Genomic DNA, 14,496 nt, shown 5'->3' with positions numbered 1-14,496 from the left:
TGCTTTCCTGCACTCTGACATTATTTGCCTCCACGCATTCGTCTGTGCTCTGTCAGTGTGGGAGGACAGCATGAGCTCGGAGAACATTTCATCGCGAGTGCGTTTTTTTTTCTTTCTAAGCTTCACTAGCCTCTGGGAAGGAGAAGATCCTGTGATCATTGAAACACATGCAGCTGGTGGAGAAAAAAAAAGGGACAGCGGTATTTAAAAAGACACATTTTATAAAACAGTGGCTACACTCTTTCAGGGTAAACCTTGAAAGTTAACATTACATACATAGCACATGTGCTTTCGTTACAAGGTCGCATTTTGCCTCCTCCCACCGCGTGAACGGATTTTGGTTGAATGCCAGCAAACATACACTGCAATGCTTTGTTCTACAGTGATTCCCCAGTACGTGTTGCTGGCCTGGAGTGGTAAAGTGTCCTACCATGAAGGACGAAATAAGGCTGCCCTCCCCAGAAACCTTTTGCAAAGGCAGAACCGCAAATGCCAGGGCAAAGTAATCCTTTCACATGCTTGCTTTTAAACCATGTATAGCATTTTAAAAGGTACACTCACCAGAGGTCCCTTCTCCGCCTGCTGAGTCCAGGAGGCAGCCTTGGGTGGGTTCGGGGGGTACTGGCTCCAGGTCTAGGGTGAGAAACAGTTCCTGGCTGTCGGGAAAACCGGTTTCTCCGCTTGCTTGCTGTGAGCTATCTACAACCTCCTCCTCATCATCTTCTTCGTCCCCAAAACCTACTTCTGTATTGCCTCCATCTCCATTGAAGGAGTCAAACAACACGGCTGGGGTAGTGGTGGCTGAACCCCCTAAAATGGCATGCAGCTCATCATAGAAGCGGCATGTTTGGGGCTCTGACCCAGAGCGGCCGTTCGCCTCTCTGGTTTTCTGGTAGGCTTGCCTCAGCTCCTTCAGTTTCACGCGGCACTGCTTCGGGTCCCTGTTATGGCCTCTGTCCTTCATGCCCTGGGAGATTTTCAGAAAGGTTTTGGCATTTCGAAAACTGGAACGGAGTTCTGATAGCACGGATTCCTCTCCCCAAACAGCGATCAGATCCCGTACCTCCCGTTCAGTCCATGCTGGAGCTCTTTTGCGATTCTGGGACTCCATCATGGTCACCTCTGCTGATGAGCTCTGCATGGTCACCTGCAGCTTGCCACGCTGGCCAAACAGGAAATGAGATTCAAAAGTTCGCGGTTCTTTTCCTGTCTACCTGGCCAGTGCATCTGAGTTGAGAGCGCTGTCCAGAGCGGTCAGAATGGAGCACTCTGGGATAGCTCCCGGAGGCCAATACCATCGAATTGTGTCCACAGTACCCCAAAGTCGAGCCGGCAACGTCGATTTAAGCGCTAATCCACTTGTCAGGGGTGGAGTAAGGAAATCGATTTTAAGAGCCCTTTAAGTCGAAATAAAGGGCTTCATTGTGTGGACGGGTGCAGGTTTAAATCGATTTAACGCTGCTAAATTCGATCTAAAGTCCTAGTGTAGACCAGGGCTTAGAGGCTTAATCCAGGACCCTGAATTCCCTGTCTGTCGATTGCAAGCGATTGTTTAACCAGCTTAACAGTAGGGAAACTTCCATAGTAAATAGCACTTGTGGTAGCAAATGGACCCACTGTGCCAGACTCCCCTACATGGACTTTGGTGGAGTTACGCTAGGGAATAACCTGGCCCATTGACTCGCTGTCTTCTCTTCCCTTGCATGCAGGGCAGGCTGTTACCCTCCAGCAGCTAGAAACCCTAGCCAGAGGCGGGATGGGCAGGACCTGGGGACTGGTGATGGACCATGCAGCGCCTTGGCTGTAGATCAGTAGTCCAGCGTGGGCCTGGTCAAAACCACTCAGCTCTCTGATGGTCTCTGTGACCATCAGCTGTTGACTTTGGTGCTATCTCTTGGTGGCTGGGCATTCTGATCTGCGGGCCCCACCCCATGAGGTAGGATGCAGCGTCCCATGCCAGCAGCATTGGGGACCACGGTCTTTCTAGCAGGGCAAGGAAGAAACAATTCCATGGGAGAGGCAAGCAGGGTTCGGCAGGAACCCGAGCTGGAGCTGGGTGAGCCGGGAGTCTGGAGGAGCTTGGATTTCAGTCTGAACAATTCTGTGCCCCGCGCGGCCACAAACTCAGCGGGGAAGTGCCCCCTACAGGGTCACCAGCAAGGCTGCCTGGAGTGCAGAGGTCTCTCCTCCAACTCCTGGTTCTTCCCAGCCCCAGTTAGCGTGTGAGACATGCCAAGATCAGCCCAAGGTGATGTGGCTGCAGGAAGCGGGCCCATGGCATACTAATCAGCTGTGTGCCATCCCCCGTGAGCTCGCTTGTGTCCTGTCAGGTACCAAAGAGCTAATGCCAGTCCTCTGTCCTTCTCTTGTGTTGCAGAATATCGTCGCCAAGTATGGCGCTCAGTTCCGGGGGAACTCGCAGCACGACGCCCTGGAGTTCCTGCTCTGGTTGCTGGACAGAATGCACGAAGATCTGGGCTCCTCATCACCCAGCCAGAAGGCTAGGATAGCGGGCAAGGTCAGTGTCCTCTACCCTCCCCTGCCAGACGTCTCTGCACTCTCTCCCCAGGGCACTGCTGTTGTAAGGAGCTGGCTGGGGTGTATGTCTCACCACTGCTCTCTAGTGGATGGGATCAGAGCTGCTCAGCAGTGTGTCCTAGGCCCTGCACTGCTAACAGATTCTCACACAGTAAGAGCCTGCACCCTTGGGGCAGGGGAATCGGAGTAAAGTTCTGCGTGGCTGCTGTGTTAGAGCAGCACTGGGACAATGGCAAAGACCTGTAGGCTGAAGATAAACATGTCAAAGGCTGTGAGATGCTCAGGTACTGTGGTGAGGGGGGCCAGGTAGGAACCATGGGTAGATAGATGGGACCATGGATTTGGTACCCTCTTATCATGTCCCCCCACTCCTCCCACAGGATCCTCCTCAGCCAGTCCGAGGCTGGGGTGTTTTGCGGACACTGGGGAATAGTCTCGGTTTATGCCGTGACTCTTGGCGGGGGCGGGGGGAATTGGGGGTGAGAACATGGCTGATTGGCCCCTTTGCTGTTGGTATTTTCCTCCCGCCAGTGGAGGGACCTGTGCCCCGGGCCAAGCCTTTTCCCCGGACGGATCTGCTTGGTTGTGCCATTGCGGCGTGAGGGCAGTGAATGTCACCGCACCACCCGTGGGGAGCGGCTGCTGCCTGCAGAGGATAAAAGCCCGACTGCTGGTGCCAGTTAGCGCAGCTCCTCTTGTCGCCCTGGGCGCTTTCTCCAACCCGGGCTCCTGGGTTCTCTTCCCAGGGCGCTGGGTGTGTGCATGAGCCGGCGATCGTGGTGTTCGTGCCTGGGGCTTTGCTGCGACATATCGTGGAGCTTCTTTAGCTGGGGGAGAAGAGGCTTTCAGAGATTCTCAGGCCACAGGGGACCATTCTGGTTGCCTAGTCTGACCTCCGGCATGGTGGTGTCCATGCTGCCCCCAGCCAGCATTCGGGTCGGGGAGGGGCTGCATCAACACAGCACATGCAGATACTGCAAAGGGGCCCGTGTGCCTGCCGGGGGGCGGTGCAGCATCGCAGACACACAGTGAGTTCAGCGTGGGGCAGGGACAGGCCCGGCAGGGAGCAGTTCCCTTGTCACAACACACTGGCCTAGCCTATCGATGGTTATAGCCCTGCCCCTCTGTTCAGTCGCGCCCCCTGCTGCTGCAGCGCTCAGCAGATTTAACGAGGTTCCTCTGCCTTCATCTGGCCACGGCGCCCACACTGCGCCTTGCGCGGGCTGCAGGCCCCTCAGGAGGGCCCCTGACCCCGTTTCCATCCTTGGCTGGGCCTTGAATGGGGTTGCCAGGCTGGGTCCCGGAGAGAGACAATAGGGAAAGGCAGAGCTTTGAAAGCTGCTGCTCTCCCATTGTGTGCTCCGGCTTCGGGAGGCCAGGCAAGCAGCTGGGGCTGAATGGTGTCTGAGCTGGGGCTGAAAGGGGATGGCAAATAATGTGCTGCTTGTGATTCGCGGCACACAGCTGCTTGGCCGGCCCGCTGCCAGCGGCACATCCGCCTTCACGGGCACCCTGGCCTTAGGAGGGGTCCGGCTTTGGGCTGTTCCTCCCCCACCCATTCAGTCACCTCAGGGAGGCAGTGTCCTTTCAGATGGCGCTCAAATGCCAGGCACAGGGTTGGGCATCTGAAGGGGAAGACTGTGAAGTGGGGAAGTCTTGTCCAGTGGGTAGGGCACTAGCCTGTGAGTTGGGAGATCTGGGTTCAAGTCCCTGCTCTGCCCCAGACACTCAGTGTGATCGTCGGTAAGTCCCTTAACTTCCCTGTGCCTCAGTTTCCCATTTATGGAATAGGGATAATAGCACTGCCCTGCCTCGTGGGATAAACACCTCAATCCAATCCTGGTGCCCACATAACCCTGCCAGTGAATGCACCTCTTTCTTCACCTGCTGCTACTCCAGCTCTTGCCCTGTCCGGGAGCATGGCTCTTTTCTTCTACAGACCACTGGGATAAGGCTGAGCCCTGCCACACTTGTTTCACCTCTGGCCACACACTCTGCTCTGAAGCGTGGTCTCTAGCGAAGTGAGGCTGAGGCTAAGTGCCCAGCACAGGGTAGCCTGTCAGTGCTCGTGACCGGCAGGATCCCAGCCATGCTCGGTGCAGACATCTCCACTGCCCCCCATCCCCGGGGGGGACCAGCAATTAACGCGAGTTCCTGGGCAGCTTCATACAGGCTAATTCTGTGGGGCATTAAAGCCTGTGCCGCCCGGCTGCCATCTCTGAGTTTGCCAGTGCTCTCCTCCCTCCGGTGCTCCAGTGCCCATTGAAAACCCCAAAGTGCCCCGCCCAGCTTCTGGCAGCCAGAGGTTTAGGATTGGCCGGAGCATGGGATTACATCCCTGACCATCTGGCTAATGGTCATTGATAGACCTACTCACCATAAACTTATCCAGTTCTTTGTTGAACCCAGTTATAGTTTTGGCCTTCACAACATCCCCTGGCAATGAGTTCCACAGGTTGACTGTGTGTTGTGTGAAGAAGTATTTCCTCTTGTTTGTGTTAAACCTGCTGCCCATTTATTTCATTTGGTGACCCCTGGTTCTTGTGTTGTGTGAAGGGGTAAATAGCACTTCCTTATTCACTTTCTCCACACCAGTCATGATTTTATAGACCTCAAACATATCCCCCCTTAGTCGTCTCTTTTCCAAGCTGAAAAGCCCTAATCTTTTCAGTCTCTCCTCATATGGAAGCCATTCCATGCCCTTCTCTGAACCTTGTCCAGTTCCACTGTATCCTCTTTGAGATGGAGTGACCAAAACTGGACACAGTATTCCGGGGGTGGGTGCACCATGGATTTATGGAGTGGCATTATATTTTCTGTCTTATTTTCTATCCCTTTCTTAATAGTTCCTAGCCCTTTTGACTGCTGATACGGACTGAGCAGAAGTTTTCAGAGAACGATCCATGATGATTCCAAGATCTCCTTCTTGAGTGGCAAAAGTCAATTTAGACCTCATCATTATATCGGTCTAGTTGGAATAATTTTTTCCAATGTGCATTACTTTGCACCTATCAATGTTAAATTTCGTCTCCCATTTTGTTGCTCAGTCACCCAGTTTTGTGAGATCCCTTTGTAAGTCTTCGCAGCCAGCAAATGTGCCACTCTGTTGTTCACTCCCCTTTTCCAGCTTCTTAATGAACAGCACAGGACCCCGCACAGATCCTTGGGGGTTCCTGCTATTTACCTTTCTCCATTGTGAAAACTGTCCATTTATTCCTACCCTTGTTTCCTATCTTTTAGATCCAGAGAGGACCTTCCCTCTTATCCCATGACTACTTAGTTTACTTAAGACCCTTTGGCGAGGGATCTTTTCAAAGGCTTTCCGAAAGTCCAAGTACACTATGTTCACTGGGTCCCCCTTCTCCACACGCTGACTCCCTCAAAGAATTCTCACAGATTGGTGAGGCATACTTCCCTTTACAAAAGCTGTGTTAACTCTTCCCCAGCATATCGTGTTTATTTCGGTATTAGATAATTCTGTTCTTTGCTACAGTTTCTGCCAGTTTGCCCGTCCATTACAAGCTGTTTCCTCGCCGTGCGAGCCAGCACTTGCATCCTGCGCTCTGAAGAGGAACAGCCGCTCAGTCAAGCAGGGCCAATCCAGCCATCCCCTGCCTCCTAGCTCCCATGCGCTCCTCAGAGAGAGGATTACAGTTCAGCTCTCATCAGAATCTTGACCACCCGTGACAGTTGCCATCTCCTCCCGCCTGCAGCCCTCAGGGCGGGGGAGCACAGCATAACTCAGTGCCTCCCATTTCCATAGGGCCTGTCAACTCCAAGCGCTTTGCAAGCTCCGGCCAGGCTCTGATCTCACACCCGCTTTCCAGCTGTGTTTCTCTGCCGGCTTCGATGGGTAATTGCCAGTTCTTCTTTGAGTGCTGGTCCCTACGTGTACTCCACACAGGGGATATGCAGGCACGCCATGTGCCTGAGGCCAGGATGTTTTGCAAGCAGTGCCCGTTGGCCTGCACATGCTTGGATAGCGTTTTCCCCTTTTAATTCCCCACCTGCGGATTTCCCCCCCTGAGAAGTCTGGGATTATGCCCAGAGTCCTAGGGTTCATAAGAATGGCCATATGGAGTCAGATCAAAGGTCCATCTAGCCCAGTATCCTGTCTTCTGACAGTGGCCACTGCCAGGTGCCCCAGAGGGAATGAACAGAACAGGCAGTCATTGAGAGTCCATCCCCTGTCACCCATTCATCAGTCTCCCACCCCATACATCAGTCTCACAAAGCGGGCAGCGCCCCGCTGAGCATGAGCTTGGGAACAGAGGCTAAGACTGTTAAGCCAAAGGAGAAGGCTTGAGAGCAAGGGGCATGGCCATAGACAATAAGGACAAGCCATCTTCGTCTAAGTCTGTCCTGAAGAGAGAGGATCCCTCTCCAGGCCCATCAAAGTCAGGAGAGCTGGCACGCACGGGTGCTAAGGACTTAGACAGGAGAAGGACCCAGATTCGACAAGTCGGACATCAGCTCTGATGGTGAAGGCTCAGGATAAATTGCTCCTGGTGCTCCCATCCCTTCTACAGCTGCTGCTTCCACCCCAGGAGGGCGGAGAAGTGTAACTTTGTTCCATTCAAGAGAGGAGAGTTTTTGTTCTCTCACCCGCTGTCTAACTCACTGCTGGTGCAGGCGGCTACAGAGCAGTCCAAGCCCCTGCCCCACAAAGGCTGCTCCCTCTGATAGGGGGCAGAAGTCACTCAATCTTCTCTTCCACCTCCCTCCAGTTCCGGATCTCAAATGACGAGGCCCTCTTGGCCAAACCTGATTTTACTAGTTACACAAAGTGTATGGAATTTAAAGCCAAGCTCCCTCAAGAGGATGGGGCCCGTTTCCAGGCCTTAGTGGATGAGGGTAGATTGGTGGTCAAAACTTCCCTCTGAGTATTTTTGGCCCCTCCAGCATCCTTGGAGAGAGGGGCAGGAGTGGGGGGGTTCCCGTGCTGCATGTCCCCCACCCCATTCCTCTGGCTCGTGTTTAATACTATTTCACCGGGGCGCTATTCTTGCAGGGGTGTGAATCGCTGGAACTGTTGGCCCACTGCATTCCCCTGCAGCCGCAGTTCCCTGGAGCACGGCTTGGGCTCTGCTTGGGCCCAGCTCCCCCAGCTCAGCGCTGGGCTTTAGACAGCATTAGCAAGTTTCAGTAGCCCCTTTGCATGCAGCTGCCCCCCTCCCCCTCTTGGGCTGGGCCTTCCTCCTGCAAACAGGACCTCAGTGTGGGTGTATGGGGAGGCTGGAGTTCGGTATTCTCTCCTGCTCTCTGGATCTCAGTCCTGGCGTCCCTCTGTGTGGCCGTTGGGTTCTTAGCCCCTGCACTTTGGGGATGGCCCCTGGGCAACACCTGGCTGAACTCACCAGCTGCAATGGGTCCCCAGTCTCTAAGCACTAAGATCCTGGAGCTGGTGCTTGGGGCAAGCCTGCAGGGGCCAAGGGAATGGGAGCAGGAGGGGGCACGGTTCTTCCCATCTGGCTGCAGGAAGGGAGGGGAGCCATGCCACATATCCGAGAGCACTCCTGCTAGGGGTGCTGGGCAATCACGCCCTGCTCATCCCTAAACTCCTCCCCATGCTGGACCTCGTGGGGTCCACCCCTCCTGGGCAGGCTGCCTGTGTCCTCCTTCCCCACTCTGCTTCTACCCCCTCCGCTCTTCTCCGGTCAGAACCCAGAGGCTGGGGGTGGGAGTGGAGTTCCCTGTCCCTGTCCCTGAGGGGCAGGAGGCTGACAGCCCACGGGATGAGCTCCTGCTCGATTTCACGCTGATTGCAGGGAGGTAACACTGCTCCTGCTGGGAATGGCAGCGCGGGTGTCCGGGGCATTGCGGGGCCTCTGTCGTGTACTGAGCTCCCATTGGCACCCAGAGGTGGCACTGAGCCCGTCAGAGAGATCGTGGCGACCCCCTGGGAACTAGGGCTATCAGCGCAGTGGGGCGGGGGGAGGGGGGGATTGACTTGTTCAAGGGAGAGGGGCAGGAGATGAAGCCAGGCTGGGCCAAGCCATACGTGGATCTGGTGGTGTCTCGGCCTGGTTCCTAGTGCCCACCACGCACTTCCCTCCCCCCTTGTAGGCAGAGCAGGATCGAATGGCCCCCAGGGCCTGAGCTCTCCACTGGCCCTAGAGGACAGGGAGCAGCATGTGTGGGCGGAGGTTGCCCCACTGGGCAGGGTCGGGGATGAGCAGAGCCCCCTGTCTCCAGACCTGTCAGTCTGGCACCTTCCGCCAGCCCCAGCTTCACCAAGATCTTAAAGAAATCCAGTGGGCAGGGCATGGTGATTACAGGGCTCCCACGCAAGGGCAGGGCAGGGACCCTGCCCCCTTGTGGCCTGAGGGTGAGGGGGCAGCGGGCTCGATTCCCCAGGGGATGGGTTCCTTGGCTTTGTGGTTAGGCCGGAGCTGTGCTGGGCCAGGGCAGTGGGAAAGCCCTGGCTGCAGACCCGGTCCTGCTGGGCTCTGCCAGCAGAAGCAGCCAGTTCAGGAGTTGGGTGGTGAGCCCAGCCAGGCGGGAGAGGAGCAGGGCCGGGCTGCCCACCTCAGCTCGTCCTAATCCCTGCCTGCGTTTTGGCAGCGGGCTCTCTGGTTGGATCCCGTTTAACCAGTAGATTATCCCCTTTCCTGGGATCCTGAGACCCTCCCTCTGTGCACGTACACACAATGTCTCATCAGCCCGGCGTAGTCAAGGGGCCCCCTGGAGCCTCACCAGTGCCAGAGAAATCCCTGCCAAGGGACTCTGGCATTTGTAAAGTGAAACCCCTCCACCCATCTCGCCCCCTGCTCTCTCGGCTCCCAGAGGCACTCAACCCCACTGCGGATTTTCCCTGGCAGGGCTGGGCTGGGTGGTTCTGGGCTGGGAGACCTCCAGCATTATCCCAGCCCTGCAGCAAGTGCTGCTGGTGGTTAGTTTGTCGTGTCTCATCTCTCTGTGCTGATGCTGAAACAGTGCCCCTTTGTGGTCAGGGTGGTTTGTGTTCTTTGAAGATTCCTTGGCGACTTTTCTCCAGTTGAATGAACCCAGATCTCCAGAGTCCCATGCCGGCGCCGCACTCACCAGACTGTCCTCTTCCCTGGGCATGGCCCCTGGGGATGGGCTGACTGCGGGAGTTTTGCAGTGACACTGGGGAGCGTATACTGGGGACAGAGAGGCTGCTAAATTCTGAGAGTAGGGACCCCTGGACGCAGCAAGTCCTTCCCCAGCCTGCAGTGCCGACATGACCCATTTCCCTCTGTGGCCGGAACCAACCCAGCTCTGCCCGTGGCAGGGGCAGGAACAGAAGCCAGGAGTCCTGACTCCTAGGTCGCTGCTCTGGTGCCCTGGCTATGGGATCACACTTCCTGCCCAGCCTGCACCCCCTGGGAGGGACTGGGTCTGCTTTTGCACAAAGCCGGTCAGCCCTGTTCAGACTGCGCTTGGTGGTCTCTGCTCCCCACTGCCCAGCTCTGCCTGGCCCTGCAGACTGTAACTCCTCCAGGCAGAGCGTGGCGTTGAGGAGTGGCTGTCGCACCTCCAGGTGTGGGTAGCATAGCAGCACAGCCAAGCAGCTGTACCATCCGTCGCTAGGAGCTGCATCTCCCGGTCCCTTTGGTCTCCAGTCATCTGCAGTCACAGCAAGCCCCCAGCACTGGCCGCACTCCATTTCCAGCCATAGGAACACAAGGCCTGGCACAGCCTGCTTGGGGTGGTCGGAGCGTGCCCACTTATGGATCTGGGAGACAGCCGGGAATTCGCGTTAGATGGGCCGTGCTGCTGTTCTCACAGAGATGGGAGCATCCTGTTAGACCCTCTAGCCCCCTCCCTGGGGCAGTGCACAGCCATTCAGTACTGCACATTTACTGGGGCATTGCCCGATCTAGTTTTAAATGTGCCAGCACATGCCTAGGGATGCTCTGCACAGAGCTGGGGGTCAGAAAGGGTCCCAGCTGTGCAGCCTGACTTGTCCCTTTCTCCCCCACCTAGTTCCAGCCCCCTCAGGGCGCGCTCTTTAACACCTCCCCCACTTTGGCCGTGCACACCCTGGGCTCCGGGGGAGCTGAAGGCGCTCAGCATCTCTCAGGATTGGGCCGTAGATAAGTTGGAAATTTTTTGCTGAAACTGTTTTTGGTGGAAAACAGCAACGTGCCCAAACAGGGCGTTTTGCAGGAAAGGGGCGGTTTCCACAACGTTTTTGGCTCGGCAAAATGTCGGAAAGGAAAGTGTTCAAATTATTGTGACGTTCTGGAAATGAAAAGTTCTGGGTTTCCGGACCGGGTGAGAGGTGGGGGTGTGGTGTGGTGTGTGTGTGTGGTGGGGGTGATTCTCCTCTTTACACCACTCCAGGGGGCGCAATGGAGAGCACAAGCAGGGCCATGTCTTTAACTGCAGGGACAGGGAGGCAATCTCTGTCGTCGCTCTGTGCCCTCCTTCTCCATCTGCACAATGTGGTAATAGCATTGCCCTGCCTCAGCGGGGCATTGTGAGGATTAATGCATTACGGCGTGTGAGGTGTTCTGATACCAGGCCACTGGGGGCTGGAGAGGTACCTACAACAGATAACTAGAGAGAGACACACCTGGCAAAACAGCAGGTCGGGACTGAAATGCATCAGCAGAACTGTGCGGGCTCTGTGCCAGGGGGCACTGCAGATCAGCCGTGGCACAGCAGTGCAGGCTGGTGGAGCACCCATCCGTACCATGCATGGCTCCAGTCGTTTCCATCTGCTCCAAATCCTTCGGTGAAGGAACGGGAAACCCCCTTGATCACACTGACCGCTTGGTTCATTTCCCGGGGATCTGCAGTGGAAGTGGAATACGACGGCAGGTCGAACGCCAAAGGGATCAGGTAAAGCGAGATGGAGACCTGGTTCTGCCTCCCGCTGCTGTCTCAAGTCTCTCATCTCAGCGTCAGTTGCATGAAACTTTAAGGCATCAAAGGCGACAGCTGTCCTGAGAGCTTGTGCAGCAGGTACAGCTGCAGCTGCCGGGGGAAGGGAGCAGCAGATGAAAATTCTGCAGTGTGTATCAGGGCTGGGAAGGTGACAGTGCCCTCGCCCTGGGAGGAGAGAGTTCCCTCTCCAGTCGTGCCCAGCACATCGCAGGAAACCTCCAACAATGAGCCCATCTGCCCATAGCCAAGCTCTCCCCACTGGCCCAGGTAGGTCTGTTTCCCACCTGCCAACCCATCAGCAAGATGTGCTGTGAGCAGAGAGATGGAGCTGCTGGGGGGTCATTATAGCATCCTCTGTGCTGGCAGCAGCATCCAGCATGTGCAGCACATTGCAAATCCCTGCTCCACTGCAGTCAGTTCCCACGCCGGCTGGAGGATGGGCCCGGGCTTCATGGCCATCCAGAAGGCGGGGCAGATGGACCGAGACCAACCAAGTCTCCAGGGAGTCATCAACCTGCCTGCTTGTGTCCAGCTGAGCCGGAGCAGATTGTCAGTGCTGGCTTCTTAGGGGTTTTTTATATGAGGGCCTGCTCCTTCCCCTGCTGTTAAGTAGCTGCTGGGTTCTTCCCCAGAGGTGCCTGCACTTCAGGTGTATTTAATTTTCCTCCGTCCTTTGGGATTGTTCAAGAGGGAAGATAAAATTATGGAAATCAGAGAGTTGGCAGCCCCAGCCCCTACCTCAAGACAAACAGAGGTTGCAACCAGCAGCCAGTCTTGGGGATCCATTAACTTCCTCACAGAAATGAGCTGAAACCAGAGTCTCTGCCCTGAAATGTCAGGGCTGGGACGAGTGGCTCACACTGAAATCCCAGGACCTAAAACCCACTTCCCCTACAACTTTGGTCCCGGTTTGGATTCAGAAGGATCAGGGGCCTATATGAAATACTTTCAAGTCCATTAGTAACTAAGGAGAATGTTAGACAACATCTACAAGGGATAAACCTTTTGAAAGTAGCAGGCCCAGCACCCAAGAGTCCTAAAAGAGTTGGCTGAGGAGATCTCTGACTCGGTGATGTTAATTTCTATAAATCTTTGAATACCAGGGAAATTGCAGAAGACTGGAAGAGTGCTAATGTTTAGCCAATATTCAAAAAGGGCAAGTAGGACGACCCAGGTAACCATAGGCTGGTTAGCCTGACATCAGTAATTGGCAAAATAATGGAAGTGCTGGTAAGGGGATTCAGTGGATAAAGAATGAATGGCTAGGAAGACAATGACTGCAGTCAACATGGTCTTATGGAAAACAGATCTCGACAGACAAACCTGATTTCACTCTTTGAGGAGATTGCAAGTTTGGTTGATAAAGGTAACTGGGTAGATGTAAAATACTTAGACGTTAGTAAGGCATTTGACTTAGTACTGCACAGTATTCTGATTTAAAAAATAGCCCTCTACATTATCAATACAGCACATGTTAAATGGGTTAAGAACTGGCTAACTGATAGATCGCAAAAAGTGTAGTTCTTACTGGGGACTCCTCATTCAATGGGGATGTTTCAACTGGGGTTCTGCAGGGATCAGCAGAAGACCCAACATTACTAAAGATTTTCATCAATGACCTGGAAGTAAGTATAAAATCGCTCCGGATACAATCTGTGGCTGAGTAAATGATGAGGACAGGGCCATCATACAGAGCGATCTGGGTCGCTTGGTAAGCAGGGCCTGCTCAAACAAACGGCATTTTAATACAGACAAATACAAAGCACTACATCTAGGAGCAAGGAATGGAGGCAAAAGCCTGCAGAACGGGGGACTGGATCCTGGAACGCAAGGACTCTGAAAAAGATTGAGGGGTCACAGTGGACAGACAGCTCAACATGACCTCCCAGTGCAGTGTTCTGGCACAAAGGGTTAATGCGATCTTTGGAGGTGTAAACGGGCGTGGTGAGTAAGAAGAGCAGGGTGATTTTACCCCTGTGTATGGCATTGGTGAGACTGATGATGGAGCCTGCGGCCAGCTCTGGTGTCCATGTCTTAAAACGGATGTTGAAAAATTGGAGAGGGTGCAGAAAAGAGCCACAAAACTGATGTGAGCATAGGATAAAATGCCATGTAGTGAGAGACTTAAGGAATTTAATCTTTTTGTCTTATCAAGTGCGTGGGGCAGGACCAGAGGACCTCTTGAGAGCCCTTCCCACCCTACATTTCTGTGATGATCGAGAGGTGACTTGATTAGCATCATGGGGAGGGACCACCAGGTACGGAGGGGCTCTTTAGCCGAGCAGAGAAAGGCAGAACGAGAACCAAAGGCTGGAGACTGAAGCCAGACATGTTCCGATTAAAAAATCTCGTGCAATTGTTTAAAAGCGGAAGGATTAACCATTGGAACCAAGTGCCAAGGGAAGTGGTGGATGCTCAATCTCTTGATGACTTCCTATTAAGAGTGGGTGCCTTCCAGGAAGAGATGCGTTAGTCAAACCCAGCTCACTGGGCTCAATACAGGGGTAACTGGTTGAAATCTAATGGGCTGGAGATCAGAATTCAGACCCCTTCGCCTTATCTTCGATGACTCTGTGGGGTTGTGGCTGGAACCTCGTGAGAACAGCAACTCCCAGGAGATTTCCAGTGCTTGACATCTTGCTGATCTCAATGAGATTTCTGCCGTTGGGAGATCAAAATCTGGTGGGAACAGCTCACAGGATGTTGGCTTTGTCTAATCCAGAGACTGGCTGTCCTCGCGCATCCCAGCCTGACCCTCACCTGGATCGAGATCCTCTCACTGCTTCCCGGGCCCAGCAGAGAGGCAAATTCTAGCCAGGAAGATCAGTCAGAATCCAGCCCAGAGGCGCCTCATGAAATCAGGACACTCTCCAGCTTGGTTTATGTCCCCGAGTCCTTCTGCACTGATCCCTCTTTCCAGGTGTCATTCTCCGTGGGGAGCCCATTCATCCTATTGGACTTCCCCGCCCCATGCTTGAGGTACACTCACATTCTGTCCCTGTTTACAGCTTTCAACCTAAAAATGCTCTCTCTTTAGGACATGGTTAGCTCTTTAATGTCCCTAGCCAATGCCCGTTAGTGCCCAGGGGGTTGCACCAGGGA

General features: G+C 54.5%; 1 protein-coding gene across 1 annotated transcript in view; it reads left to right on the top strand.

Moving 5' to 3' along the window:
* The window catches only part of USP43 (ubiquitin specific peptidase 43), a 211,940-nt gene that overhangs the window by 30,251 nt on the left and 167,193 nt on the right, over positions 1-14,496 (top strand). The window contains exon 2 of the mRNA XM_048817556.2: positions 2,378-2,518. Coding sequence (XP_048673513.2) covers positions 2,378-2,518 — 141 coding nt within the window. The remainder of the gene's footprint in view (positions 1-2,377; positions 2,519-14,496) is intronic.

The sequence above is a fragment of the Caretta caretta genome, chromosome 14 (genome assembly GCF_965140235.1).
Source record: "Caretta caretta isolate rCarCar2 chromosome 14, rCarCar1.hap1, whole genome shotgun sequence".
Taxonomy (NCBI): Eukaryota; Metazoa; Chordata; order Testudines; family Cheloniidae; genus Caretta; species Caretta caretta.
This window is presented reverse-complemented; position numbering and strand designations above follow the sequence as displayed.